This window comes from Rhineura floridana, chromosome 7, assembly GCF_030035675.1.
Source record: "Rhineura floridana isolate rRhiFlo1 chromosome 7, rRhiFlo1.hap2, whole genome shotgun sequence".
NCBI classification, from domain to species: domain Eukaryota; kingdom Metazoa; phylum Chordata; class Lepidosauria; order Squamata; family Rhineuridae; genus Rhineura; species Rhineura floridana.
This window is the reverse complement of record NC_084486.1, coordinates 52111586-52138836: the sequence shown is the minus strand read 5'-3', so window position 1 is coordinate 52138836 and position 27251 is coordinate 52111586. Positions and strand designations below refer to the sequence as shown.

Sequence of the window (27251 nt, the reverse complement as noted above, 5' to 3'; positions counted from 1 at the left end):
TAGCAATCGCGATGCCTCCAGATGAAGCATCAATGATTTTGTCCCTCCTTGGTTAGATCTATGGAGGCTAAGAAGTCTCGTGGTTGAAGAGCTTCCCGTATAGAAACCAAAGTTTCTGTGAAATTTTTGGTTTCTCAGGATTCTGTTCAGGAATTTTAGGTCTAGCACAGCCTTCCAAATGCCTCCTTTCTTTGGCATGATAAAGAGCAGAGAATAAACACCACAGAATTTCTGGTCCTGCTGAACTGGTTCTATGGCCGCTACTTGCAATAGATGGTCTATGGCCTCCTACACTAGTCTGAGCTTCTCTGGATCCGATGGGAGAAATGACTGGTATGGTTGGTAGTGACGAAAGGAACGCCGGTCATCCCTTCTTTGAGTTGTTACTGGCATTGCCTTTTTCTTTTCTTTTGTTTCTACTAATATATCCTTCAAAACATCCTCACCAAACAATTTCTTGCCTGCATAAGGTTCTGTAGCCAGCACCAGATGGGAAGAAGCATCTGTCTCTCAATGGCAAAGCCACAAGATGCACCTAGCCACCACTTCAGTGTCATAGCCCTGGCCACGAATTGTGTTGCATCCACTGTCGCATCTGCAACAAAAGCCTCTGTTCTTGAGAGCTTCAAAATATTTTCCTGAGTCTCTCTGGATCCTGACTTGGATTGTTCAAAACATTGTCTAACCACAGTAATGTAGCCCTTGAAAACACAGATGCTGCACATGAAGCATGTATAATCAATGCTGTAGCCTCATGCACTTTCTTAAGTGCCATGTCTGACTTTCGCTCTGTAAGATCCTTCAGCTGAACATCTCCATTCCTTGAAAGAAAATTTCTGGAAACTAAAGCAGAAATTTGGGCATCAATGGCTGGAGCTCTCAGCTGCTCCATGAACTCTGACTCTAACAAGTACAATTTATTAGCATGTGACACGGATCTTTTAGACTGAATTGGTGAATCCCATTCAGATTTCATAATTTTCTTGAGAAGTGATGACACTTCAACCATCTTGTCACTACACTCTGTTTCTGGAAGTACAGTGGCTCCCCTTGAAGGAGAAGGTGCCTGTTCCGCAGCTGAATCCTTTAAATCTACAGCTGACATAGCCTTGCATAGCAGAGGCTTGTAATGGGCACTGTGGAACAATCTATTGGACTGCTGCTCATCCACCTGTGAACCATTACTCCATTCATCTGTATCCTCCTCCAGAGTAACAAGTGAATCGTCATGCACAAATTGTTGCATATCAGCAGGTAGCTTGTCTGTGTGCTGTGAACCCCCACACTCTACCTCTGACCACATCATGTGGATCTGGTGAGTCATTTGTACATTCTCTCTGTAGCCCCTGTTGTTCATCATCAGGCATACTTGCTTGGCCCATCTGAATACTGCACTGCAACATATTGGGTAGCAACTGACTATTCCCTGTTGCATGACATGATTGTGTAAACTGTTGTATTTGTACAGGAGCTACTTGAAAAGACTGGCGAAAAGCAGCTAGTTCTTCTGAAATATGCATCAGAGCTAATATGATTTAATTCAGCAGGACTTAAATGAAAAGATTCCACCTGCTGGAGTTCCTGAGTGGAACAGGAGGTGGCAGCAGAGACCACATTAACTGACTGTGCTGAATCTGTATGGTATTGCTGCTGCTTATGTGTATTAAGACTCTATGATGCTGTTGCTCATTTTGACCAGAGGTGGCAGTATTACACAAAGGCACCGTGCCTAAAGTGCCGTGTGCAAATTCAGGCTGCTGTGTACTAATCCCATAAATTCCTCTTCCTCCTCATCTCACTCTGAGCAAAAAAGGACTGAAGGATCTGGAGCCCTTTCCTCCTCTGACAGCATTTCATTATTTACTGCCATTCACTGCTGGCTTTGCTCTTCCACATAAGCTTTGCTCTCCCATAGTTGCCACCCTGGCTCCTGCTGGAGGAAGGGCAGGATATAAATCAAATAATATACATAAATAAATGAACAAAATAAGCTGCCTTTCTGCACTGTAATGATGACGTTGGTAAGACTGCATCGCTATTACTCTATTTTTGTCAGTTTGATTACTCCCCGATTGCTCTGCTACTGCATTGCTTACAGAGTTAACAGCGCTTTGCTGCTGATTACTGGCCTCTCTCTGTGCTACCACAAGAGTGAATGGGCCAAGTGCTGATTGTGAGGTGGTTTGCTGTTGACTGAAATGGCGTCTGCCTCCATGCACACTGCTGCGGCTTGTTTTTTTAACCGTCGTCTTGCCTGAGCGGGCTGTAGGTGCTACCGCACCAACCGCTCCTGCTGCTTTGTGACCTAATTTTAATTTTTTAGAGTGCTCTGTGGAGAGCTTGTTATGATCCTTAGGCATTTTGCCATTAGCAGGAGAGGTTTGTTTGACTGAGTTTTTTTTTTAACCCAAAAATACTGTTGTTTAAAAATGGAAGAATCAACCCAGTAAATTCATTCACTGTAAGGGAAATAACTTAAACTCCTCAGCTAATCACTAGGGTAATTAATTCAGGGATTCAAATATTTAGAATAATTAATTCTACAATAAATTAATTAATCAACGGACACAACAGACACTCAACAGTCACTCAGACACTCACACCAGTTCGTTAAAAAACTGTCTGAAGCCTTCCATACACATTCACACACAATTAATTTATAACACTAAAGAATAATTTAAACTTAAATAAAGATATAAACTAGCCACACTGAAGAGCAAGGTGAAAATCAGTACTGCTCAAGCAAGAAAAACAAACTAGCATGCCATGGGAAGGACTGTGGTGATGGACTGTTGGAGTGTTGACTCTTTCCTGCCTCAAACACTAGCAAAGGAAGACAGTACCCACTTGGGGGTGTCCTGGTGTCCACTGAAGAATGACATCTATTTAAAGAGTCTCTGTTTCAAGTATTTATAGGTAGTGCATACATAAGCAGGCGACCCTGATCACCTAAAATATTCCATGGAGCAAATATGTACAAAGATATAATCAAAGTAGCTGAATCATGTGATTTTGATTACAATCCTAATCCTACTTATTTGGGAGTAAACCCCAGTGAATTCAATAGGGCCTATGTTTGAGTAGACATTTATAGGTTAGCACTCTTAACCTTTTTTCTAGAAACGACTAGAAAATTATTTTTCCATCATTTTATTTATTTATTTATTTGCAGATTTATATCCCGCTCTAGTTCAGAAATTCCAAATTCAGAGCGGTAAACTAGTAAATAATTCACTAGTACAGAATCATATAAAGTATAACAGTTATTGCTAAGTAGTCGAACGTTTTCCTTTAAAAATTAAAAGCTTGATAAAATAAAAAAGTTTTGGTCCGACGGCGGAAGTCCATAAGAGAGGGAGAGAGCCGTATCTCAAGTGGTAGATTGTTCCATAAGGTAGGTGCTGCGACAGAAAAAGCTTGTTTTCTGGTGGCCATTTGGCGAATGGAAAACGTTGATGGAACCCTAAGAGTGTATTCAGCAGTTGATCTCATGGGCCGATGGGATTTAAATTTAGAGAGACGATTCGCCAAATATGTCGGTGCTAATCCATGTAGAGCTTTGAAAGTTAAGACCAGTAACTTAAACTGGTGTCGAAATTCTATGGGAAGCCAATGTAGATGATATAGGAGAGGCGTGGTATGGGCCCGAGGGCCAGTTCTTGTAATCATCCTTGCCGCTGCTCTTTGTACCAACTTGAGCGGTCAGAGCGATCTAGCTGGGAGTCCAACATACAAAGAGTTACAATAATCTAGCTGCGAAGTTACCAGGGCTTGGGTTACTTTTCTTAGTTCAGCCATTCTTAAAAACGGTTGAAGTTGACGGACCAGCTTTAATTTGGCAAATGCAGCTCTGGAGACAGCCGCAACTTGAGCTTCTAAGGTCAAGTTTGAATCCAGAATTATGCCCAAGCTACGGACTTAAGTCTTCAGAGGAAGTAGAATTCCATCCAGTGATGGTAAGAATTCGGTTTCTTGGAGAGAACTTTTTCCAATAAGGATGACCTCTGTCTTTTCTGGATTTAACTTCAGTTTGTTTCTGGTCATCCAATTCTGCACTGCTGTGAGACATTGGTTAAGGGGAAGGATGGCCTCTTTGTCATTTGATGGAAAAGAACAATAAAGCTGTGTGTCGTCCACATACTGATGGTAATGAATTCCAAATTTTTGAATGATCTTACCTAGCGGCCTCATATAAATTTTGCAGCAAGACTGATGTGTAACAGATAGGGATGGACAAATCTGTCAGTTTGGGTTTCTAATCTTCAGTTTAGTTCTTCACATTTCCACATCAGTTTGTGAAAATGTTTTGAAAATATCCTCATCAGTATTTTAGTATGATTTTCTCCTAATATAGACATTTTCTATGCAATTTGCCTAACACATTTTTCTTATAATGCATTTTGTATGTTATTTTCATGACCATATGCATCTTTATGCACACTTTACCCTAGTACATGTGTTTTTATATATATTACTTCGCTGAAGAACTGCATTGCAATATTCAAAGAAGTGTGAATTTTGAAGGATGGTAGTGCTCAGTTTATGTATTATTTCAAATCATATTAGGTAGGCTTGCCTTTAAATGCAAACTGAATCGCATTCCTCCTCTATCCCTAGAAACAGAATTGTGTGAAGAATCCGACATATGTTAGATTCACATGTAACATATATTCAAGATCAAATTTGGATTTGTGAGGTTAGACAAGGTTCCTGAATACTTCACATAATCCAGATTCATATGTATTAAATTATGACAGGACTGGAAAAATGAAAATAATACAAATCAGTTTTGACTTAAGCAGACAATAAAGTCCACAAGCCTTCATGATACAAGGAGGAATATGTGGCTGACCTGACTGGAAGTGCAAAAAGGAGCCTATGTATAAAAAGAAACATTTTCCTCCATCTTCTGAGCTCAGCAGGGATATAGTTCATTGTTTTGCACCTGTTTATCTTTCAGTCGCATTATCATTATTCAAACTTGGTCCTTTGTGATTTGCATTTCGTTAAATTTGTATGATCTCAGCCCGGTATGGTGATTTGTGAAAATAACACTATTGTTTTCAATTCTCTTGAAGGTGGTGAGGTCTTTAAAGTGGGTGAGTGTGTATAGGAATGCCTGAAAGGGTGAAGCCATGAAGAGGGAGATAAAACTGCCCAGAGGGACTAAGTGTCAGTTAGGTGAGCATGAAGACTGAGTGTTAATTTATTAGACATTTTAGTATAAATGGATGCTGAGCAAATGGCTTAGTGGAATCAAGACATTTCTTGGACTTTTGTTTGATTGCCCCTACTTGATCTCTACTGAGGAAATAGATACCTAATCTATTTCTGAGGTCAAATCAGTTAAAATCACATCTGTGTCTAAGCTGAGAATGTATCTCCAAAAGACAGACTCTTGCAGCAACAATCTTTTTAAATATTTTTTCCTCTTTTGAAATTCAGTAGTACTGCCTGCTGTGCCTAGTATTAGTAATAGTACATAACAACAAATGTTAATGCCTACAATAATAACCTCAATAAAATAGTGTTCAATGGAATACACACTTCGCCCCATCTGATCTGATAGTAACTCCAAAATAATGACAATGAACAGAGTAACATTAGTACAAGAAATCATTGTTAAATATGTCCTGGATTAAAAAACAGTGTTGTTAATTTCACTGGAATTATTTATTTACTTATTTATAAATCAGTATTGATAAAGATTGTTACCACTCACATAGAAACCAACTGGCTTGCTTGGTAGACAAATGTGCAAACTGTTGCATAGCTCATTTGCTCATTCGTCTACCAAGTGAACCAGTTGCACAGCTCACATTCATGTTCAGTTATTGCAAAATTTCCCAGTATCCCTAGTGCTGAGTAAAGAATTCACTAATTACTTGAAGTGACGCCTAAATCTAATCCAGCTTCCAAACCACCAGCACTCACATATTTTCTGGGTTTATCCTCCTTTAAATATATGAATACAAGCTTCCTAACCTACCTACCTCTCCAAAACAAAAATAAGAATTAGTAAAAAAGAAATATCTAATTGTCAGCATTTAATCCATCTTTCACATTCCACTGAATACCTCACATCATCTATACACATATGAAGAAGGTTAGGACTAACTGGCTCATTTACAGGCCACTTCTATGCATGTTTACTGGCGATGTTTACAGTTCAGTTCTATACAGCCTTAGTGACTGACAGAGTACCAACTACATTAAGGTACTTCCATAACAGACAGAAAGGTATAATTAGAAATACATTTTTCTGATTCACAGTTGTTCTGACTCACATAATTATAAAAAATGGTACATTCCCTTGCACGCTCTATTATAGCTTCAGACGTATCATTGGAAATCATCACAGCAGCAAGCACTAAAACACACAGGGAAGCCAAGGCACAGACTGTACAGAGTATTGAGCTTTAGGAGTTCTTGCCTCCCATATTTAAGCTAACCTCAAACTGGACAAGATGGAATTTGCAGAATGCAAGCTGTACTTATAATTATGATAAATCTAGTTGAAAATTAAATTTCACTGGACAAATTAGGGTGCAATGTGAGCCCAAAACATCTCTTCACCAAAAGGCTCAGAGATATATTACTCTCAAAAGAAATATGTGTTCCTGTCAATATTACTTACTGTGAAAAATGAAGGGGTGGGGGGTATGACTACACTTTCATTTCATTACAGACCAAAACACTGATCAATATTCATATTTTGCATTTTAGATTTCAGTCTACAATACCAAAATTTAAAAGATGAACACTTAAAATTCATTTAAATATTACAATAATTAGTTTACATATCTAATCACCCTACACTTTAAGAGCTAATTGCACTGAAATCATGATAAAAGCTGGTATTCATTCACAAAATCAAACTACCTGTATGTCTTCCATTCTGATTCATGCTCGGTTTGTGCTTTGTGCATAGCATGTCCAGCAGAGTGCAGACTTGTATCTACAGGAATGACAGCATGATCATTGAGCTGGACACCTTCCATTCTTAATAAATGAACAGTAGCCTAAAAACAGACACACAAGAGGAAAAACAGCAGACAGTGCATTGATAGTATATACTGCATCAAAATCAAAAATCTTCCAAAGTAACCTTTAATTAACTCACTAAAAATAGAATAGAATATGAAATATTTGTAACATCATTTTAATCCTGTACTTTTAAAGAATATCCATTGATATACAGGCATAGGCACTTAATATCCACAGTAAAATCAATGATAATACTACTAATACTGCTTGGAAGTAGTACATAAAATTGACAAGGAATAATTTAAGACAGCATTACTCATCAGAAACGAAAGACTGATAAAATAAGTGGAGAAGCCAGTATTCCCACTACAAATGGTTAATATCTCTGAGCCTGCATTAAACATACTAATATGCATATTGTGACACTGCATGTTTCCATAGAAGGCAGGGGTAATGATGAGAAGATGCTCTGTGATGGCTTAAGTGCAAGAAACCAAATTTACATAGTTAGTGTATTTCAGAACTGGACATATAAGAGATGAACAGCATAAGCAGTTGCATTAGCCAATGTTTTTATGATCCCTTCTCTCATAAATAAGCAGCCATCTGTAGAAAGCTTGCATAAGTGGATATCACTACCTCATTAGCATTGCATGTACAAAACCAAAGACAGAAAGAGATAGAAAATTATTTTGACACCTGTACAATGTACTAACCTCTGCATTAATGAATCTTACTTCCGCTAAAGTTCTGAGTAAATCTCTTTCTAAAGTGAATAATTTAGTAGGCGAAGGTGATTCTCTTTGCACATTTGCTTCTTGTTCATCATCTGCCAAAATCATACTAGTTTTTTTCCTGAATACTAAGAGGAAAAAGTGCATTATTTTAACAACTTCTCCAGCTACAAAGTTGTTGTTCTTCTTTTAATAAAAGAAGAAATTACCCTGAAATCCAAATTTCTTTTGAGTACTTGGTTGTTAGAAATACCAGGCAGTCATACATTATCCTTATGTTACAGAATTCAAACATCAACATAAAGCAATCCAGAATCTCATTCTGCAGCTCATAGAGTAATATTTAAGTACAGACACAAATTACATTAGATTGCTATGTCTTGAAACAACAAACGCTGGTACTTGAGTGAGGCCTAGGAGCAGAGCCCACTGGCTCAGGGGGCAGAGCCCAGAGCATGTCAGCAGGTGGAGGCAGAAGGTTCTTTTTTTGCTTGGGAGGGAAAATGAAGCAACATTTGGTTAGTCTAGGGCTGGAATCCAATGTGTTTCAAAATGTCCACAGGCAGAGTCTAGCACAAAATATGTTTATTTACCAATTGAATAACGGTGTCTATATCTAAATACCTGTATCAGAGATGTCTAACCTGCCACCCCTTCCAGGAACATGATTAGCCCACCCCTAAGCAATTTGTTCTGGCATTAATTTTGCAGCAGCAGCAAAATAAATTAATGACCTCCCTGATCATGAGATTAATCATTTGATGAGCAGAGAAGGGGTGATAACCCTCCCTCTCCAGCTGATCTGCATGGATCAGATGAGGAAGAAGGACTATGTGCCTTTGTGTGTATGTTGTACATGTGAGAGAGTGTGGAGCAGCCACACCCATTTTGAGCCATGTCCACTGTGGAGGATTGGCCAAGGGTGAATGCAGCCCTTGGCCCAAAAAAAGTTAGTCACCCATGATCTACATGAACAGCTGAAGCAGGGGAAGGAATACCTTGCTTTTTTGGCAACAAAAGCCCCCAAAGAATAACAGTAGTCTAGAGACTGCAACCCTAAACAGCACATACTAATTTACTTGGCTTTCTCTCCTATCCGAAAAGTCAGGGTAGGTTATCATAATCATTTGCTTTAATCACAAACATAGACGGGAATAGGAGCCAAATGAGCAGATCTCACAAGAGAGTTCTAAAGATATGGGGTAGAGAAGGTGCCTCATAAGATATCCTAGTCCAATGCCATTTAGGATTTTATAGGTTAAAGCCAGTAGTTCAAACTGGGCTGAGAAACACACTGGCCAATATAGCTGTCACATGAATGTGCCTACTTACACCCATTACAAATTAGGTAGCAGCATTTTGCTCCAAATGGAAGTGTCTGAACCATCTTCACAGGGAGCCCCACATACAGCACTACTCATACTATTTCCTCCTCCTATATCATAGTAACCTTTGTAACAACCTCACAGTTTCACCCTGTACACTAATGGAACAATAACTTTTATCTTTAACGTTCTCTTTCAAATACACATAAATTCTAATTTGGCAAGAAATAAAACTGTGCACATGAACAAATGCTCTTATAACTTTCTAATTATTATGACTGAGAATCATTATTATTATATTTTCAGAGGGCAACAGCAGATAATACAGTAATTTGTGCAGATTAGCTGTGCTTTTGGAAGGACTATATTAGAAGTACCATGAACTATATAATGTTGTATCAGAGAGTGTACATGTTTAAAAGCCATTTTATAATCTTATTTTCCTTGTTTCCTATAGAAAAACCTTGTTAAATAAATTGCTTTCCTTTAAGTGATATCAGATAATGAGTAAATACAGTTGTTCCTTTTCTTCTTTTTTACATGGGTCTGTCACTCATGTTTAAAATTAGCATAATATATTATGCAATCATGGAATATTTTTTAAAAATCAATTTTATATACAAATATGCACACATAAATAAAAGAGGAGGAAAGACAGGGGGAGAGAAAGGATCATTGGTCTTACCTGAAAGGTGGTTTTTCTGGGTATCATGCCATCAGGTGGATTGTAGTGTTGCCTGGTATCCAAAGGCAGGAATGCACAGGAGTCAAGACTTCAGCTGCTCCTAATCCATTCCAGATGAGACTGACCCAGGATCCATGCTCAGCATTCATGATGTCAGCTCTGCACTGAGACAGCAGTGCAGGTGGGGCTGGAAATTCCTGGGTATTTACCAGGGCGGGAAAGTCCTTAGCTGGCAGCTTGGTCATAAATCTGCCAGGCTAACAAGGATGAAGCGTGATAAGGGCAAGGCCCTTTCCAAGCTTACATGCCAAGCCAGAAGTCCAGAAGTGAGGTCAGTAGAGGTCTGGGTTCAATTGCCAAGGGGTCAGTCCAAGATAAGATTCAGGGAATCTGGAAACACACGAAGCCACGCCTGACGTTGTAGTCAGCAACAAGCTGAAGCCAAGGTTTATCTTTTAAGGAGCAGGTTTGTCAGCAAGTATGAGCCATCAGCGTTTTGACCTTAAGTGGACAGGCCTGCCCCTCTTCTGCCTGACCTTCTGTTGTCTATGTTCTGCAGGTGAGGGGGGAGTATCCTGTTCACTGTCTGTATCTGGCTGAAGGGTATCAGCTGTGTCTGGGGTTCTCTGCAGCTGAGGGGGAGAAGGAGCTAGGTTCTCAGGAGTTTCCTCCGTTTCTCCTTCTGGGTCTGCTGCTGTTACTCCTGAGTCATTCTCGTCTGATGAGTCCACCGACGGGGCCATGACACATGAATCAGAAAATAGGAAAGAAGGAGCAGCAAAAATTGCACAATCCTATCTAGATCTCAAGTACAAGAAAAAACAGCCTTAGCAGAAGCATGGCAAACATATCAAGTGTGTTTTGAAAAATTAAACTAGAACTGGAAGCACTTGAAGTAAGGACAATGAAAAAACTTCCCGTCAATAGGGAGGGTCCTGATGACAAGATTCTTGGGGAAACCACCTTTCAGGTGAGACCAAAAGTCCATTTTCCCCTGGTAGCATGTCATCAGGCAGGATGTACTAAAACAATCCCAGTAAGGGGGTGCACTCAGGCTGCCTAAATAAGAGACACTACCTGCTGTAAAACACACCTCCCCAAAGAAGCATCCGCAGAGGCATGGTGATCTATTTCATAGTGAGTTGGATATGGACCATACAATGGCCCTGCAGATGTCCACAACAGGAGCATTAGTTGTAAAGACAGCAATAGTGGGCTGTGATGTTATGAGGCACCAGGATCCTAAGGGAATCATAAGTTAGAATTATGTAGGATTAGCCAATAAGGCATAGTAGAACTTGAAATCTTCTTCCCCAATGTGTTTGGGTGAAAAGAAACAAACGACAACTCAGTCAATTGAATGTCCCAGGTCCTAGCAAGATATACCTTGAGAGCCCTGCTAACATTGAGTGAATGCCAGGCTTTCTTGAGGGGATAAACTTGGTTGGGGCAAAAGAAGGGTAAGATGATGTCTTGACTGCAATGAAAGGTAGTAGCCACCTTAGACTGAAATGATGGGTTGGTATGTAACACAACAGAGTCCTTATGACAAGTGACAGATGATGGACAAGGCTCCCAATTCCAACATCCTCCAGGCTGAGGTGATAGCCACAAGAAAAAGCACCTTAAACAAGAATATGCATAGAGAAACAGTCCTGAGAGGCTCAAATGGTGGATGATGTAAGGACTGCAAGACCTTCTGAAGACTCCATGAAGGGAACTGACAAATGAATGGGGGTAAGAGAAGGGACACCCCTTTCAGAAACAGCTTGACCAAAGGATGGGCACTAAGTGAGGCTTGTTCTGGTCTACCTGACTAAATAGAAGAGATGGCAGAAGCCTGCCAGCACAAGGTGTTAGGTTTTAGCCACATCTTCGGATCTGACCCAAAATAGGCCCATCCACTGCAGGAGCTTCAGCAGATTGATGAACTCAGGGTCTAATGAATAATACTTTTTTTGCGAAAGCTGTCACTCGGTGCACATGAAGAGGATGAGCCCATTCATCCTTTGCCATCTTGTCAAGGGGATCAGAATTGGAAAGAAAAGAACCAAAGATTTGGCTGCCTTTAAAACCTTGGTTCTTTTAATCAGAGCCAGAAAGGCTCAAATGAAGGCTTTTTCAGACCCAGGGTGTCTATGGACTTTTAAAATAAAACAAAAAAGTCCAAAGACTGAAAGAGACAGTGAGATGAATCCTCTTCTTCCTCCAAATCCCCACTCCACTCAGTTTCATTGCCTTCAGGAGTAATGAAAGGATCAAGCAGATCTGATCCAGCCTCCAAAGAAAGTGGAGTCCTTCCACTGGAAACATAGTAAGGATTAGGGGAGGACTCCTGTTGCTCCTCCATCCAAGAAATAAAAGTAGGATGAGTCAGCTGTGTTGCAATGAGGGAAGGCCTCCAAAGTTCCGAAGAAATTGAACCCAGCACAGCATTCCTAAATTGAGAAAGAAAGTCTGGAGTCAAAAGAAGACCCTGCAAGGCAGCATAGGCTGACTGTGGATCAAAGGATGACAGTGGCTGGGGTGGATCTGAAGAAGATGGAGGCTCCACTGATACAGAGGATGGACCCAACTGGACTGAAGCTGAGGACAGTCCAGTCTGCTTGAGCATAGCTGGAGACCAGACAGGGAGCTGCACAGAAGTAGCAGAAGTTGGACCAGACAGCTCAGGCAAAGCAGAAAACTGGGCATGGAGTTGCACAGTAGTAGCTAAGTGACGGTGAGGAATCATAGGAGCCACCACAGGAGTCAGTGATGGCTGGACTGAAAAGCCTTCAAATTCTTTATCTGAAGAAACAGCAGGTGAGTGGAGAAGAGCCACCAGCTTTTGTTGATCTCCTCCCTACAGCATGCCCAGGGAGTAGGGGTGCTAACGCAGTGAGCCCGCCTAGCTGCCTTTTGTTCTGCAGAAAGAAGAGACTTCTTGATACATTTGGAGGTTGAATAATTAGGTGCCTTGGAACCAGATAAAGGTAGAGAAATCAATAACTGCGAAGCTCCTTGCTGCTGCGCATCACTGCACTGTGAAACAGTAGTCACAGTTGTAGCTAGGCTTAGCCATGATAGGCACGCACCCAGTAGAGGGTTGCAGTATCAAAAACTGAAAACATGCACATGGTAGAGGGGTGTTGTAGATTAGTAGAGATCAGAAGAGACATGCACACAGTGGAGGGGTGCAGTAGGCCTCAAATAATAAAGGAGCCACTGAAGCAAAAAATGATTACTTCCTCCCCTTGTCCAATAACTTTGGGTGCCCCAGGTTACACACACACACACACACACACATACACACACACAGAGAGAGAGAGAGAGAGAGAGAGATTGCAATGGCACAGAGCTGCAGGTGCAAGCTCTGGATGGGAGGACAGGCCTTAACAACTGCTAGCAGGACCCGCTGCCAAAAGTGGGCACAGAGCCAGAGGTGCCAGCTCTGGGTAGAAGGAGAGGTCTTTAAGGCCGCTTGTAGAGGCCACTGGTGGACTCCTCCGCCAAAGGACGGGGCTAGAGCTATGAACGCACAAGGTCCCAGGCAGAGGACAGAGCCTGGCACCACAGCCAAATAACTCGGGCAGGTGGGACCGAGCAGCGGGGAAGAACAGAGGAGACCACAGCCACAGGCCTCGGGTGGGTGGAAGCCAACCAGTGGGGGCAGAGAAGAAGAGTGCATCTCTACAGCGGGGACAGGCACAGAGCAGGACAAAAGGAGTTCTGACCAGTTTTTTTTAGCAACAACAGAAACAAAGAGTGACACACTTTTTTTTAACAACAAAAACAAAGAGTGACACATAAACCAGGAGCGACACAAAGGGACATAGAGAAGAAAGGGCAGACAGAAACAACAAGCAACACACTCACATTATGCAGGTAAGGAGCTAAGGCTAAAGAAGATCGGCCTTGGAAAAGGCAGGAATGGACTGGGGTGAAGACCAGGAGCAGCTGAAGTCTTGGCTCCTGTGCATTCCTGCCTCTGGACACCAGGAGGTGCTACAACCCACCTGAAGGCATGCTACCTGGGGAAAAACACAGGTTGGAAAAAAAAGAAAAAGAATAAAGTATTCCTTAAGGTGATTCCCAACAGTAAAAATGAGACCAATACATCACAGAATTATTCCAAAGTAGATGTTTCATTGGAAATCTCTGCTTCAGAATGTTTGATGCTCGTTTTCATATACTGGTTCATGAGGGAAACTATTGACAGAACTATAGTGCCAAAACAGCAAGCCTATTAATGTAAACTCTATACAATGTTCTTTTGCATTTAAATTAGCACAAATTTAAATATGCACTTCAATTAGGGACATTATTATGGTACTGATACAGCACTTTTCGGTACATGTTATATTTTTTATTTCATTTCTCCTGACAACAACTCTATAATAGTAGGCTGACATACAGTGGCTAGGTTTTCACTCATAAGCCACTTTCTGGGTTACTGTGGTTTATCAGGAGTATACATGCTGTTTGATTGCCCCTCTTCACACTCCCCCAGCGTGAGAGGGATAAAACAAACCAGGAAAACCTGAGTTCCAATGACGTTCAAACTGAGGATCATTGTTTGTTGCTTCCTAGCAAGTCATGATCAGCAATAGTGATGTGGGATAAATTCGATTTCATTCGCATTTCAAGCCAAATATATCAAATTTGCACATTCTGAAACAATGAGAACTGAAACACAGCCATCCTTCAAAATTCACACTTATCCGAATTTTTCAATGCAGTTCTACAACCAATCTTCACAAAAATGCATAAATTGTGGGAAAGTATACATAACAATAAATATATATTTTATATACAAAAATGCATTATATTAGGAGAAATTGCTTGCCAAAATGTGTACATTAGTCAAAACAGCATACAAATGTGTTTATTAGTTGAAATTTGCACTAAAATCCTGAAGAATTTTCATTAGGATTTCTTTTTTTAAATTGCAACTTCCTGCAGAAATGTGGAGAACTGAATAAGATTGGAAAATGAGAAATGGAGAGAACTGAAACTGACAGATTCTTCCATCTCTATCAGTAAGCCAATCATGCTTTCACATTATCTAGCAACTGTGGCTTGTTAGGGCATAAGAAACTATGATTCCTGGTTTGGACATAGTGGGAGGTCAAGGCTTCCTGGTTTTTATAATACTACTCATGCTATTTATTTATTTATTAGATTTATATCCTGCCCTTCCTCCCAGTAGGAGCCCAGGGCGGCATTTCACACTAGGGAAGGAGCAAAGGAGAACTAATCAGGCAGTGTACACCAGCACACTGATCCTTGTTGCTCTCTCTGGCTTATTGTTACATTGTAGATACTGACTTGCTCAAATGCCACACAACACTGATTTGAGGATTTGAACACAGTCTCAGCAATAAGTCTCTGCTCTTCAATATTTTAAAAATGCTTTGCTATTCCTTGATGATGCCTGCTAAAATAACATTACACAGAATATGATGACTTACACTTCTTGCGTTTTGACACTTTTGTTTGACTGTCATCATACAAGAGGCAGAATCGACATGCAGCCCGACACACATCCCACACACTTTGTTTCCGTGCTGTTTTTGCTATTTCTGACCAAAGTCTGATTCTGCAAAAATTCCAAACAAAATTTCAATCACGTATTTTTTTAAAAAAGAACAAAAAGATATCATTTTAAAGGATGTGGCACCTTAGTCCTAAAACAGATTTAGAGTTTTGCCCCTCCCACTTGACATTTTACACAATCCAGCCAAAGCTAAGCACTATTGATTTCAATGGCCGAATTAAGCATGTGAATGATCAAATTAGGAAATTCTGTCTGTATCAAAATGCAAGCGTTTTGTGAAATGCAGACCTCAAGTTTTGATCATTCAAACAAATAAATGTAGGAACATTTTGTTTGGTCACTCATTCTCTCTGTAGTGATAGAGGGCTGGGGATGGTGGTGGTGGGATAAAGAGCAGAAGCCTGAGGCCTGCATGCAAGGGATGGTAGGCATTCAGAAAATTAAGGAAACAGAGGGGGAAAGATCATGATATAAATAGTGAGAATGAACTTAAACTTAAGTATTCTTCTGAGTCTTGATCCAAGGAATTAGTGTTTCTCAGATAATAGTTTCAAGATGTTTCATAGCTACATCATCCTACCATTTTTAATTAATCATCCCTGTAAGAAGCAATTTTTTTTTCAATGCTGTTGTTATGTGCCTTCAAGTCAATTACGACTTATGGCAATCCTATGAATCAGTGACCTCCAAGAGCATCTGTCATGAACCACTCTGTTCAGAGCTTGTAAGTTCAGGTCTGTGGCTCCCTTTATGGAATCAATCCATCTCTTATTTGGTCTTCCTCTTTTTCGACTCCCTTCTGTTTTTCCCAGCATTATTGTCTTTACTAGTGAATCATGTCTTCTCATTATGTGTCCAAAGTATGATAACCTCAATTTCATCATTTTAGCTTCTAGTGACAGTTCTGGTTTAATTGTTCTAACACCCAATTGTTTGTCTTTTTCGCAGTCCATGGTATGCACAAGGCTCTCCTCCAACACCACATTTCAAATGAGTTGAATTTTCTCTTATCCGCTTTTTTCACTGTCCAACTTTCACATCCATACACAGAGATTGGGAATACCATGGTCTGAATGATCCTGACTTTCAATGCTGGTCTACAATAATTACCTCTCTTTTTCATTTTCACGTCCTATTCTCTTCAAATGTCCATCTGCTTTCTCCACATTTCTGGTGTGGTGTTCTGCCTTTGCACAGAGATAGCCAATTGGACCCTTCCTTTTACTTGAAGCAACTAAGAAGAAAAATGTAAACAATTTTGCACTAAAGTTATGTTATTACCACAGTAATTTCACAAGCAGATTTCTTGGATTATTTAGCCATTGAATGAACAACTGATTCAACAGCAGCACATCAGTTCAGACAGGGCCTAAATGGATTAAAGATAGATTCCTATCAAAGATATAAAGTAACTTCAAGTATTCTAACATTATACTGTTGATTCTAGAAAATATAAACCTGGAGGGAAAACATTTTATAACAAAACCCAGCCTGTATAATGTATGATAATATACCATTAACACTGGTTTTCCATAGAAACTGATATTGCAGTGTATTAAATCCAACAAACCTTGGCTTTTATGCTAATGAAAGACAGACAGTTAAGAAAATGGGGGAGGGAAATTATATACAAGCCCCCCCCCCAAAAAAAATGACAGAGAAAGGACGTAATATTGACAGAAGCAAGACACTTTAATTTCATCTCAAGCAATAGCTATAAATAATGATAATAATATATGAACATATACAATTTTATTTTTAAATGGGTGTATTCACATGTTTATGGACCAGGAGGCATCATGGGACTGATAGTATCCACTAAACCTCTTTCAGCATAATCCTGTCCCTTTAAAACAGCTCAGACAAACAGACAAAGGGAAACAGCTCTCAAAGGCTCAAACAGAAGCCTTTGAAGTGCTGTCAAAACCTTATGTAAATCCCACAAAGGAAACCTATGCTGAGTGGAAGGTGCTGACATTGTGGCTCCCCTGAGGAAATGCTTCAGGAACAGATGAACACCCAAGGGCTTATTTGGAGACTTGGACAGGATGGACAATGGAGCTGATGCTTGTCGCCTTAATGTTTTAAGCTGGAGCCGCAAGGAAATACCATCCTGGAGGAGGAAAAAGATCTCTTTAATGCCTGCATTGTTCAGAATCAGGTTTCTTACCGCACCATGAGGAAGACACCTTCCAAGTACTCTTGTAAATGCACAGCGTGGATGAACACTTAGAAGCCATCATTGTGTTGATTACTGATGGCCAGAGACCCACCTTCAGAAATCTTTTCCTTTCAATAGCCATGCATGAACGTCCAGCCATGCTGGATCTGGATGAAGAAGATAGCCCTGGAATAGCAGATCCTCCCTGTGAAGTAATCTCCATGGATGGCATGTTGCTAGCTGAGAATCTCCAAAATCCATGGTCTATGTGACCAGTAGGAAGCTATCAGAAGAACTCTCACTCTCTCGTCCCTGATTTTCTGAAACCCCCTGAATAGTAGTTGTATTGGAGGAAAGACATACAATAGCCTCCAGACCAAGAAGAGACGAGAGTGTCCACTGGCACCACATATGGCGATACAAACCCCTTGACCTGATGGTTCAGAGGAATTATGAACAGATCCACAAAACCCCTTCCATATCAGGACGTGATAGCATTGAACATGTCTGGGTGTAGTTACCATTCCTGTGGTGAACTTGCTCCTGTCTGAGCCAATCTGCCTGATCATTTCCCTCCCTTTTAGGTGTTCCATCACAAGGGATTCCAGATGTCTATCGGCCCGGTGAAGACAAATGGAGGCCTCCTCCTGAAGATGCACCAATTGCGAGCTTCCCTGGGCTTTAACAGTCACGTTGTCCATTCTGACACAGACCACTCAAAGGAGTCTGAAGCAGGCATAGTACTGCAACACTAGTTGGACTGCCTGAAGTTCCAATAGACTAATGGGAAGAAGAGTCTCTTCCTGAGACCACACCCCTTGAGCTATTGCATATGGCCCTCCAACCTGACAAGCTGGCATCTGAAGTCATAATTGTCCATGGGGGACCCTGCAGAGGCCCCCCTTGTGAAGACTGCCCTGCTGCAACCACCAGAGAAGAGACTGGGGGATGGAGTGAGGGAAAGATAACTGTAGGTGATGCCTGACTGTGATGTTGTTCTGAAAGGGCAGCAGTGCCCATTGAAGGGAACAAGTTTGATGCCTCACCTATTGAGTGATTTGGATTGCTGAGACCATGAGGCCTTGTATTCTCACCAGTTTCATGAGATCCATTGATGTACGGGGAAAGAGTGACCAAATGGCCAGCTGAATTTTGCTGATCCTTCGGAGCCAAGGATACAATCTCCCTCTGTGTCCAATTCAGCCCTGAGGTGCTGGAACTGATGAGAAGGAGAAGTTGACTCTTCTCCTGGTTGATCAGGAATCCATGACCCTTGAGGCAGGCTAACATGGCATGTAGATCCTCCTAGGCCTTTGTGAGGTAATGAGACCAGATCAACAAGCTATCTACGTAGGGATAAACATGCATCTCTTACAGCTTGAGGTGTGCCACCAGGGTGACCACAATCTTATTTTATTATGTACATGTTTGATTTTATTTTTGTAAGCCGCCCTGAGTGCCCTATTATAGGGTAGAAGGGCGGGATAGAAATATTTTAAATAAATAAATCTTCATGAGCACCCTGGGGGCCGACAAGCCAACGGGCATGGCCTTATACTGAGCATGTAGACTGTTAATTGCACCTCAGGTAGTGCCTGTGGGGACAAAAGATCAGGATGTGCAAGTAGGCCTCCTTGAAATTGATAGAAGAGAGGAAGTGCCACTTTCTCAAGGCCTCCATGATGGCCAGAAGTGTCTCCATCCTGAACTTGTGATAATGCATATAACAGTTTAAATCTTCAGGTCCAGTACAGCCCTGAATGAAACATCTTTCTTGAGCACCATAAAGAAGATGGAATACATGCCCGAGAATATCTCTCCTGGAGGAATCTTCTTCTGAGATTTGAAGAAGATGCTAAATGGCCTCCTGGACCCTAGTACTCTTGACCTAATTGGTAGGAAAGGAAGGATGGAAAAAACCTCTGGGATTATTTGAGGTCTCCAAGCGAAGGCCCTGTTTCAGGCTCTGCAGCACCCAACGGTCTGAGGTGATTTCCTCCCATGTGTCTGCAAACAGCTGCAACCGACCACCCAATGCAGGATAGTGGCATCAGAATTGATTGTTGCTTCTGGACTTAGTGCCGCATCCAAACTTGTTGGAAAACTGATGTTGGTTTCTGTTATACTGTGGCCTGCTCCAAAAGGGATAGATGGATTGAAAATCTCAACCTCTTCCTGCAGTCCAGCCACAAAAGGACTAACTGGATGAATAGGCTTTGTCTGCCTTTTTCTAGGTCTTCAGTTATGTGCCTGGGAGAGAGGACTCAGAGCCAAGTGGGGACATTTGAGGGGGCCCCAATTAGTGTAGTGATGGGTAGAGGGAGATATGGTGTTGTGAGGAGGACTTGCCAGGTAAGGGGAATGCGGCCCAGGCAGTTAATGGCTGTGTCTTGTTCAGGTCCTCCCCACACCCGCAGGTTTGTTGGTTGCCCTATCAGCCAGCTCTCAGGCCTCCAGATGCTGCTGCTAAATGCCAGATCGGTGCATAATAAGATCTCCCTCATTCACAATTTAATTGTGGATGAGGCAGCAGATCTGGCATGTATAACCGAGACCTGGGTGGGTGAGCAGGGGGGAGCCAGTCTCTCCCAGCTATGTCCACCAGGGTACCTGGTCCAGCATCAGGGTAGACCTGAGGGTCGGGGAGGGGGGGTTGCTGTGGTCTATAGGAGCTCCATCTTCCTCTGCAAGCACCCTGTCCGTGTGACTACTGGTCTGGAGTGTTTGCACCTTATGTTGGGTCAGCAGGACAGACTGGGGATTTTGTTGGTGTACCGGCCACCCCGCTGCTCAACAGACTCCCTAGCTGAGCTGACGGAGATGGTCTCGGGTGTACTGTTGAGATCCCCCAGATTGTTTTCTGGCTGATAGGGCTGGCGCTCCTGTTGAAACCCTGGTTGAACTGTGGAATACAGGAATGACCAGGGTGGTTGACATGATTGCTCCTGAGCGCCCTCTCCTGTGTAAAGCTCGTACGGCTCCATGGTATACTCCAGAGCTGAGAGCGATGAAACAATATAGGAGACGGCTTGAGTGCAGATGGAGATGAACTCCTAGTGGATGAAATTACACACTGGTAAGTGCCTATGGTTTTTTTTTTTATTAATTTTTATTCAAATTTTCAAAAACAAAAAAACAACACAAAACAAAAACAATTATACAAAAAAAATAAAATGTTGACTTCCGATTTGTCGCAGATCAACCATAGGTCTACAATATATAACAATCCTATCTCTAAAATTATATTACAAAATCACTTTCCTCCAGTAGTTATCTTAATTAATCATCAAATCTCATAAACATTACTTTATTCTTTCCACAAAAAGTCCAAAAGAGATTTCAATTCCTTGAGAGATATATCTTTCAATTTTTCTCCAAATAAACATGTCGCTTAATCCATCTTGATTCAAATCTATTAGGTCCAGTAATTTCAATAGCCATTCCTCCATTATCTATATTAATTCCATCTTCCATCTTCAATAATCCTGTTAAATCCAGTAATTTCAGTAGCCATTCTTCCATTATCAGTATCCCATAATAATCATGTTGTCATAGCCATAATCCAAATAAACATATCGATTAATCCATCTCATCGAATCTATTAGGTCCAATAATTTCCATAACCATTCTTCCATTATCAATATTAATTCCATCTTCCATCTTCAATAGTCCTGTTAAATCCAGTGGTTTCAGTATCCACTCATCCATTATGAGTATCTCATGATGATCTTGCTGTCATAGCCATAGTCATATAACAAGAGTCTGATGGGAATTTCCCCCTTCACAAATATGTCCTTGCCATCAATTCTAAATATGTTGCTGAAATATTGTTGTAAAGTCACTTCTCTGCTCTTCTTTTTTACAAAATGCACTGGCTCATCTCTTAAGAGTTTTTCCATTGTCACATATTTGTAATTAATTCCATAGATTTTTTCTATGTCAAGCTCCATCACATCATTCCAGTCAAGAAAATTATCCAAGACGTTGATAACTTTATCACTAATATCTTCATTAGTTTCTTCAGAGACAACGTTGAATTCCAAACAGTAAACTTTATTTCTAACATCCGTAAACTCCAGATCTTTTTCCAATTCCTCATTTGTTCCAGTCTCCATGGCTTGTATCTTCCCTTTAATTTTTCTTTTCTCATCTCTAATCCCATCAAAATCCTCTTTCACAGAATCCCCTATTTTTTTAAACTCCTGCATCATTTTGCTAAGCTCAATTTTCATCTCCTGTCTGCCCTGTCTCAGGGTTTGTTTCATTATCTCAATCTCACTCATTATTTTCTGAAACATAATTTCTTCCATGGTCTCAGTCACTTTCCTGGTTGTCATTCTTAAAACCACAAAAACAAAAAATTATTTCAGCCACAATTGGGTTAATGTTTCAGGCTTACAGACATCAATACTTAAGTCTTATCTCTTATATATTCAGGAAAACAAAACAAGTTTAGTTCCCAGCTTCAAGCAGTTAGTGGCGTCGTGAGTAAGCAGATTCGTCAAAATGAAATAGACCAAAAAAAAAAATAGTTCCAGACATGATACTCCAAAGTTCATAAATCAAATTTGTTTATTTTTTTCCCCTCCTCGAAATAAAAATCCCTCTTCCGTTAATATCTTTAGAATGCACTTCCAGGCCCGCTTTTTGCAATAAAAACAAAGATAAGCTTTTTTCGATTTCTTTCCTCCTTAGTTTCGTGAGTGAAAGAGAAATTTTTTAACTCACCCAGTTCCTTATAGCTGATTCATTGACAAATCTCTTTTTGGTGCAACAATTTAAACCAAGTAAAAAAAAATGGAAAGAAGGATGCTTGCCTGTTAGTTCGTTTTTCTTTGAAGAAAAGATAAACGTGTCGCTTAATCAGCAAGAGCTTTGATGGAAGTCCGTCCGGCATTCGCTGGCTGAACTTTCTCTCATAAATTAATGAAATCCAGTCCTCCCAACAAAAACAGGCTTTGTGGTTAATCTCACGTTTCTCCCTGACCAGGAGAAAATCTTAACCAGTCAAAAAAAAAAAAACATTCTGACTGATTAAAGCTGAACAAACTTCATCTAAGACAAGAGCTTGTCTCAGAGGCAGCACAGGCGAATCACCCTTCCCGGAAGTCTGGTAAGTGCCTATGGTAAGCTGTATTTAGGGGCAGTAAGGGCAGCCAAAAAACAATAATTTGCTGCCACTATCAAATAATCAATCTGCCGCACAGCGGAGCTCTTCAGAATTGTCCAGGGGCTATTACACTCTGGCCCCAGGGACAGGGTAGAACCATCTGAGGCCCGCTGTAATGAATCTGCTAGGCACTTCCAGGATACAATCTTTAGCATCCGTCAGGACTTAGACTCCAGTGAATCAAGCGAGGTATCCAGAGCACAGCCTTGTCCCGATTTCTTGGATGAGTTTCAGTTAGTGCAGCTTGAGGACGTTGATAAGGTGCTCGGACAGGTTCGTGCAACCACTTCTGTGCTGGATCCTTGCCCTTGCTGGGCCAGGGAAGTGATTAATGCCTCTCTGCGAGAGGGGGTGGTCCCTGGCTGCCTGAAACAGGCAGTAGTGAGACCACTGCTGAAGAGACCTTCCCTGGACCCAGAAAATCTTAATAACTATAGGCCGGTAGCAATGTTCCATTCCTGGGCAAGTTCCTGGAACAAGTGGTTGCGGGCCAGCTCCAGACACTCTTGGATGAGACCGATTATCTGGATCCATTTCAGTCGGGTTTCAGGCCTGGTTTTGGCACGGAAACAGCCTTGGTCGCCCTGTAGGATGACCTTTGTCGGGAGAGAGACAGGGGGAGTGCGACTCTGTTGATTCTTCTTGATCTCTCAGCGGCTTTCGATACCATCGACCATGGTATCCTTCTGGGAAGACTGGCTGAGTTGGGAGTGGGAGGGACTGCATGGCAGTGGTTCCGCTCCTACTTGGCAGGTCGCCTCCAGAAGGTGGTGCTTGGGGAACATTGTTTGGCACCGTGGACTCTCCAGTATGGGGTTCCACAGGAGTCAGTTCTGTCCCCCATGCTGTTCAACATCTACATGAAACCGTTGGGTGTGATCATCCGGAGCTTTGGAGTGCGTTGCCATCAGTATGCTGATGATACGCAGCTCTATTTCTCCTTTTCATCCTCTTCAGGTGAGGCTGTCAATGTGCTGAACCGGCGCCTGGCTGCGACAATGGACTGGATGAGGGCTAATAAACTGAGGCTCAATCCAGACAAGACTGAGATGCTGCTAGTGGGTGGTTCTTCTGACCAGATGGTGGATGTCCAACCTGTCCTGGATGGGGTTGCACTCCCCCTGAAGGAGCAGGTTCGTAGCTTGGGGGTTCTCCTAGAACCATCTCTGTCACTTGAGGCTCAGGTAGCCTCGGTGGCACGGAGTGCCTTCTACCAACTTTGGTTGGTGGCCCAACTACATCCCTATCAGGACAGGAATAACCTGGCTTCAGTTGTCCATGCTCTGGTAACCTCCAAATTAGATTACTGCAATGTGCTCTACGTGGAGCTGCCTTTGAAGATGGTTCAGAAACTGCAGCTTGTGCAAAATGCAGTGGCCAGATTGGTAACAGGGACCAGATGGTCCGAACATATAAAACCGATTCTGGCCTGCTTGCATTGGGTGCCTTTATGTTTCCGAGCTCGATTCAAGATGCTGGTTTTGACCTATAAAGCCTTACACGGCTTGGGACCACAATACCTGATACGAACCCACCCATACACTATGTTCAAGATCAAAGGCCCTCCTCCAGGTGCCTACTCCAAGGGAAGCTCGGAGGGTGGCAACAAGGGAGAGGGCCTTCTCAGTTGTGGCCCCCAAATTATGGAATGATGTCTCTGACGAGGTGCGCCTGGCACCAACACTGTTATCTTTTCAGCGCCAGGTCAAGACTTTCCTCTTCTCCCAGGCATTTTAGCATGTGTTTTAAATTGTTTGAAATTTTTAAATTGTGTTTGAAATTGTTTTTAAAATATGTGTTTTAAATTGTATATTCGTTTTAATGTCTTTGGTTGCTGTAAAGCACCCAGAGAGCTTCAGCTATGGGGCGGTATACAAGTGCAATCAATCAATCAATCAATATAGGGATGAAACAACCTTCAAAAGGAATGTTTATCTTTCTTTTTTGAAGAAGGCAACACTTTTTTGCCTTTGGACCTTTTCCAAGGCTGAATCCCCAAAGAGCTTGCCACCCATGTAAAGTTCAGAAGCCAAATTGTTGTGAGTACTGGCATCTGCTTCCCAAGTGCACAATCAAAGGGATTTTATTTTAAAAATGCCTGCTGTCAGGGCCTGAGCAGAAAATTGTATAGCATCTACCATGACTACGACAGCCAGAGATATCTTGAGGAGAGACTGGCAAAATCGAACCAGGTGTTGCTGATGTTCATCCAGTCAATCTTCCAGCCACAGTAACAGGAACACAGAAACCTAATACGTAATACTCGTTAGCTGTAGGAACAGATCTCTTGCAAAATTGTACTGGCAAACTCTGATTGGATGATCTTAGGCAATGGATAGGGAAGCTTCACCACTCTGGACTTTGGTTGAGGATCTGGATAGACAGCAGCCATTCTAGATTCAGAGGGGGCAGAAGGGTCCTCCTTGGAGGAGAGCTCTAATTATTCCATCATTTTGCAGAACAAGGTAAAGTAATGGAGATCCTGAAAAAGGTGAGTGAAAGCCGCATCCTCAGATTCTGAAACACCATTCCCTTCCTCCTCATCCAAAACAATTAAGTCAAACTCTGGATCCTTAACCCTGACCGTAGCATGAATCACAGACTGTTGACCCCTTAGCTTCCTTGCCTGCCTCCTATGCACATTGTGTGGTTTAGGGGAGGAATGAACCTGAGGATGTACAGGTGCAAGCTGCTGAGTGGAAGAGGCACCGCATTACTGAGAAGGGGCTAGCCCTGAAGTAGAAACAGCACTCTGTTGTGAGGTTGGTGCAGACTGCAGTGAAGCAGTGCTCAGTTGAATAGTTAGCACAGCCTGCAGTGAAGCACTGTTCTCTCTGCATAAGGGTGAACTAGAAGAGCTTACAAAACTGAACAGTGTCTTTTTCTGTCTTCAACCACAAGTTGGAGCTCAATACCCATCTAAGATCATCTTACATTCACTGGAAAAGGGTACCTGCAATTTTGATTCATAATTTTCTTTGTAGGAGACCAAAGATTTACTTTTAAAAAAAGAGAAAAGACATGAAAGAAAACTCAGTCTGCACATCCCCCCAATTTGCTATAGTTCCAGTACATCAGTATCCTATGTACCTGACTCTCTGCGGCCCTGATCACAGGACCCAATAATGACAATGACAGCATCAGGGGTTCATTCACCTGCTTATCTTTTAATGTGATATATGCCATCATCTGCCAGCAATGCTTTTCTGCATTCTATGTAGACCAGATGAACCAGTTTCTATGCAAAAGAACAAATGGACACATATCTGACATAAGAAATGGCAATATTAAAAAAGCAGCAGGGAAACGGTTCAGCCTCACAGGATGCTGTGTAAATGACCTTAAAGTGGCCAACCTGAAGCAAAGGAACTTCTAAGGGAGACTGCAACAAGAAGTTCCATACTTGTGGACTGAACCAAGACAAAGGATTTTTAGCACATTATATGTGTTAATTGGCTTACCAATGCCAGGATGTTTGTGAATTACAACTGTTAAGTAATTAACACTGCCTGTACTTTTCTGCATTTCATCTTCACAATTCTTCCACTCCCAAACCATGTATATGCGTAACTGTAATTTAGGAGAACACTTCATAATCTAATGTAGTGGACTGTAATCCACAAAAACTTATGCAATAATAAATTTGTTATAAGGTGCCACAAGACCCTTTGTTCTTTTTACTGCAACAGCTACCCCTCTGGAAATTTCTATTTTATAGTAATGTTTCCACTCAAAATATAAAAAATTAAAGTTAACAGCCTAATTCCCATATCACTCTTCGGGGAGTATTTGATACCTATAGCCTATATAGATGTTGGGGAAAGTGCTGTGCCAGCATATATGTGTGCATGTGAACATACGCTAAGAACAGACCAAGAGTTATCTAGTCCTGTTTCCAACCGTGGCTGGCCATATGCCATGGAAAACAATTTTGTATTGCACATGCACTCTCCTAATGCAAAATATACAACCCTCTGGTGCAGGTGCGCTTCAAAAGATCCTAGGTGTTGCCTCCTGCATCAGTATAAATATGAATGCTGACAGAGAAGACCTTGGGTGTGGGACAACTACAGTAAGGAAGACATAGGAGCAGAGAGGACAAAAGAACTCTACCAAAACTTCCAGTTTTCTTGAAAAAGCTGCACAAGGAAGGAAGAAGGAACTTATTTTAACAATGTGCTAATTTCCTCCTCTCTGCCACCTTCAATATCCTTTTACTGATTTTTGAAAAAGTCAAGGGGAGCAGAGAAGAAGCCATAGCAAGCGAAAGAACCAACCTGTTTCTGTTCTCAAAATGCCCACAAACAAACACATCATTGGGAATAGACTCACTGGTTTTAATGAGATTCATTCAAATAAATTGTCTCACACTGATGTGTTTTTGATTTACATCTACTTAACAATGCCTATCCAGCAACAGAATATGAAGTAAATGCAAGAAATCAAGCAAGCCACTGTAGGTTAGTAATCATACAGCACTTGCATATTTTTACTGTTTGAAAGGAAGTGGATTATTTTAAAAGGTAGTAAGCATTCTGCTTTGTGATGTGGAAATTTAAAACAACAATATTTCAAGTCTTGAGAGCTCACATTTCACTGCAAACTAGGTTTACTTCAATTAAAGCTCATATTTAATTTATGCTAGAAGTC

At 41.4% G+C, this 27251-nt stretch overlaps 1 protein-coding gene across 5 annotated transcripts in view; it reads right to left on the bottom strand.

Moving 5' to 3' along the window:
- The window catches only part of CFAP46 (cilia and flagella associated protein 46), a 218620-nt gene that overhangs the window by 142619 nt on the left and 48750 nt on the right, over positions 1–27251 (bottom strand). For all 5 annotated transcript variants that reach the window (XM_061635622.1, XM_061635618.1, XM_061635619.1 and 2 more), the window contains 4 exons: positions 16381–16504; positions 15185–15312; positions 7704–7849; positions 6883–7022 (listed from right to left, as the gene is read on the bottom strand). In XM_061635622.1, coding sequence (XP_061491606.1) covers positions 6883–7022; positions 7704–7849; positions 15185–15312; positions 16381–16504 — 538 coding nt within the window. The remainder of the gene's footprint in view (positions 1–6882; positions 7023–7703; positions 7850–15184; positions 15313–16380; positions 16505–27251) is intronic.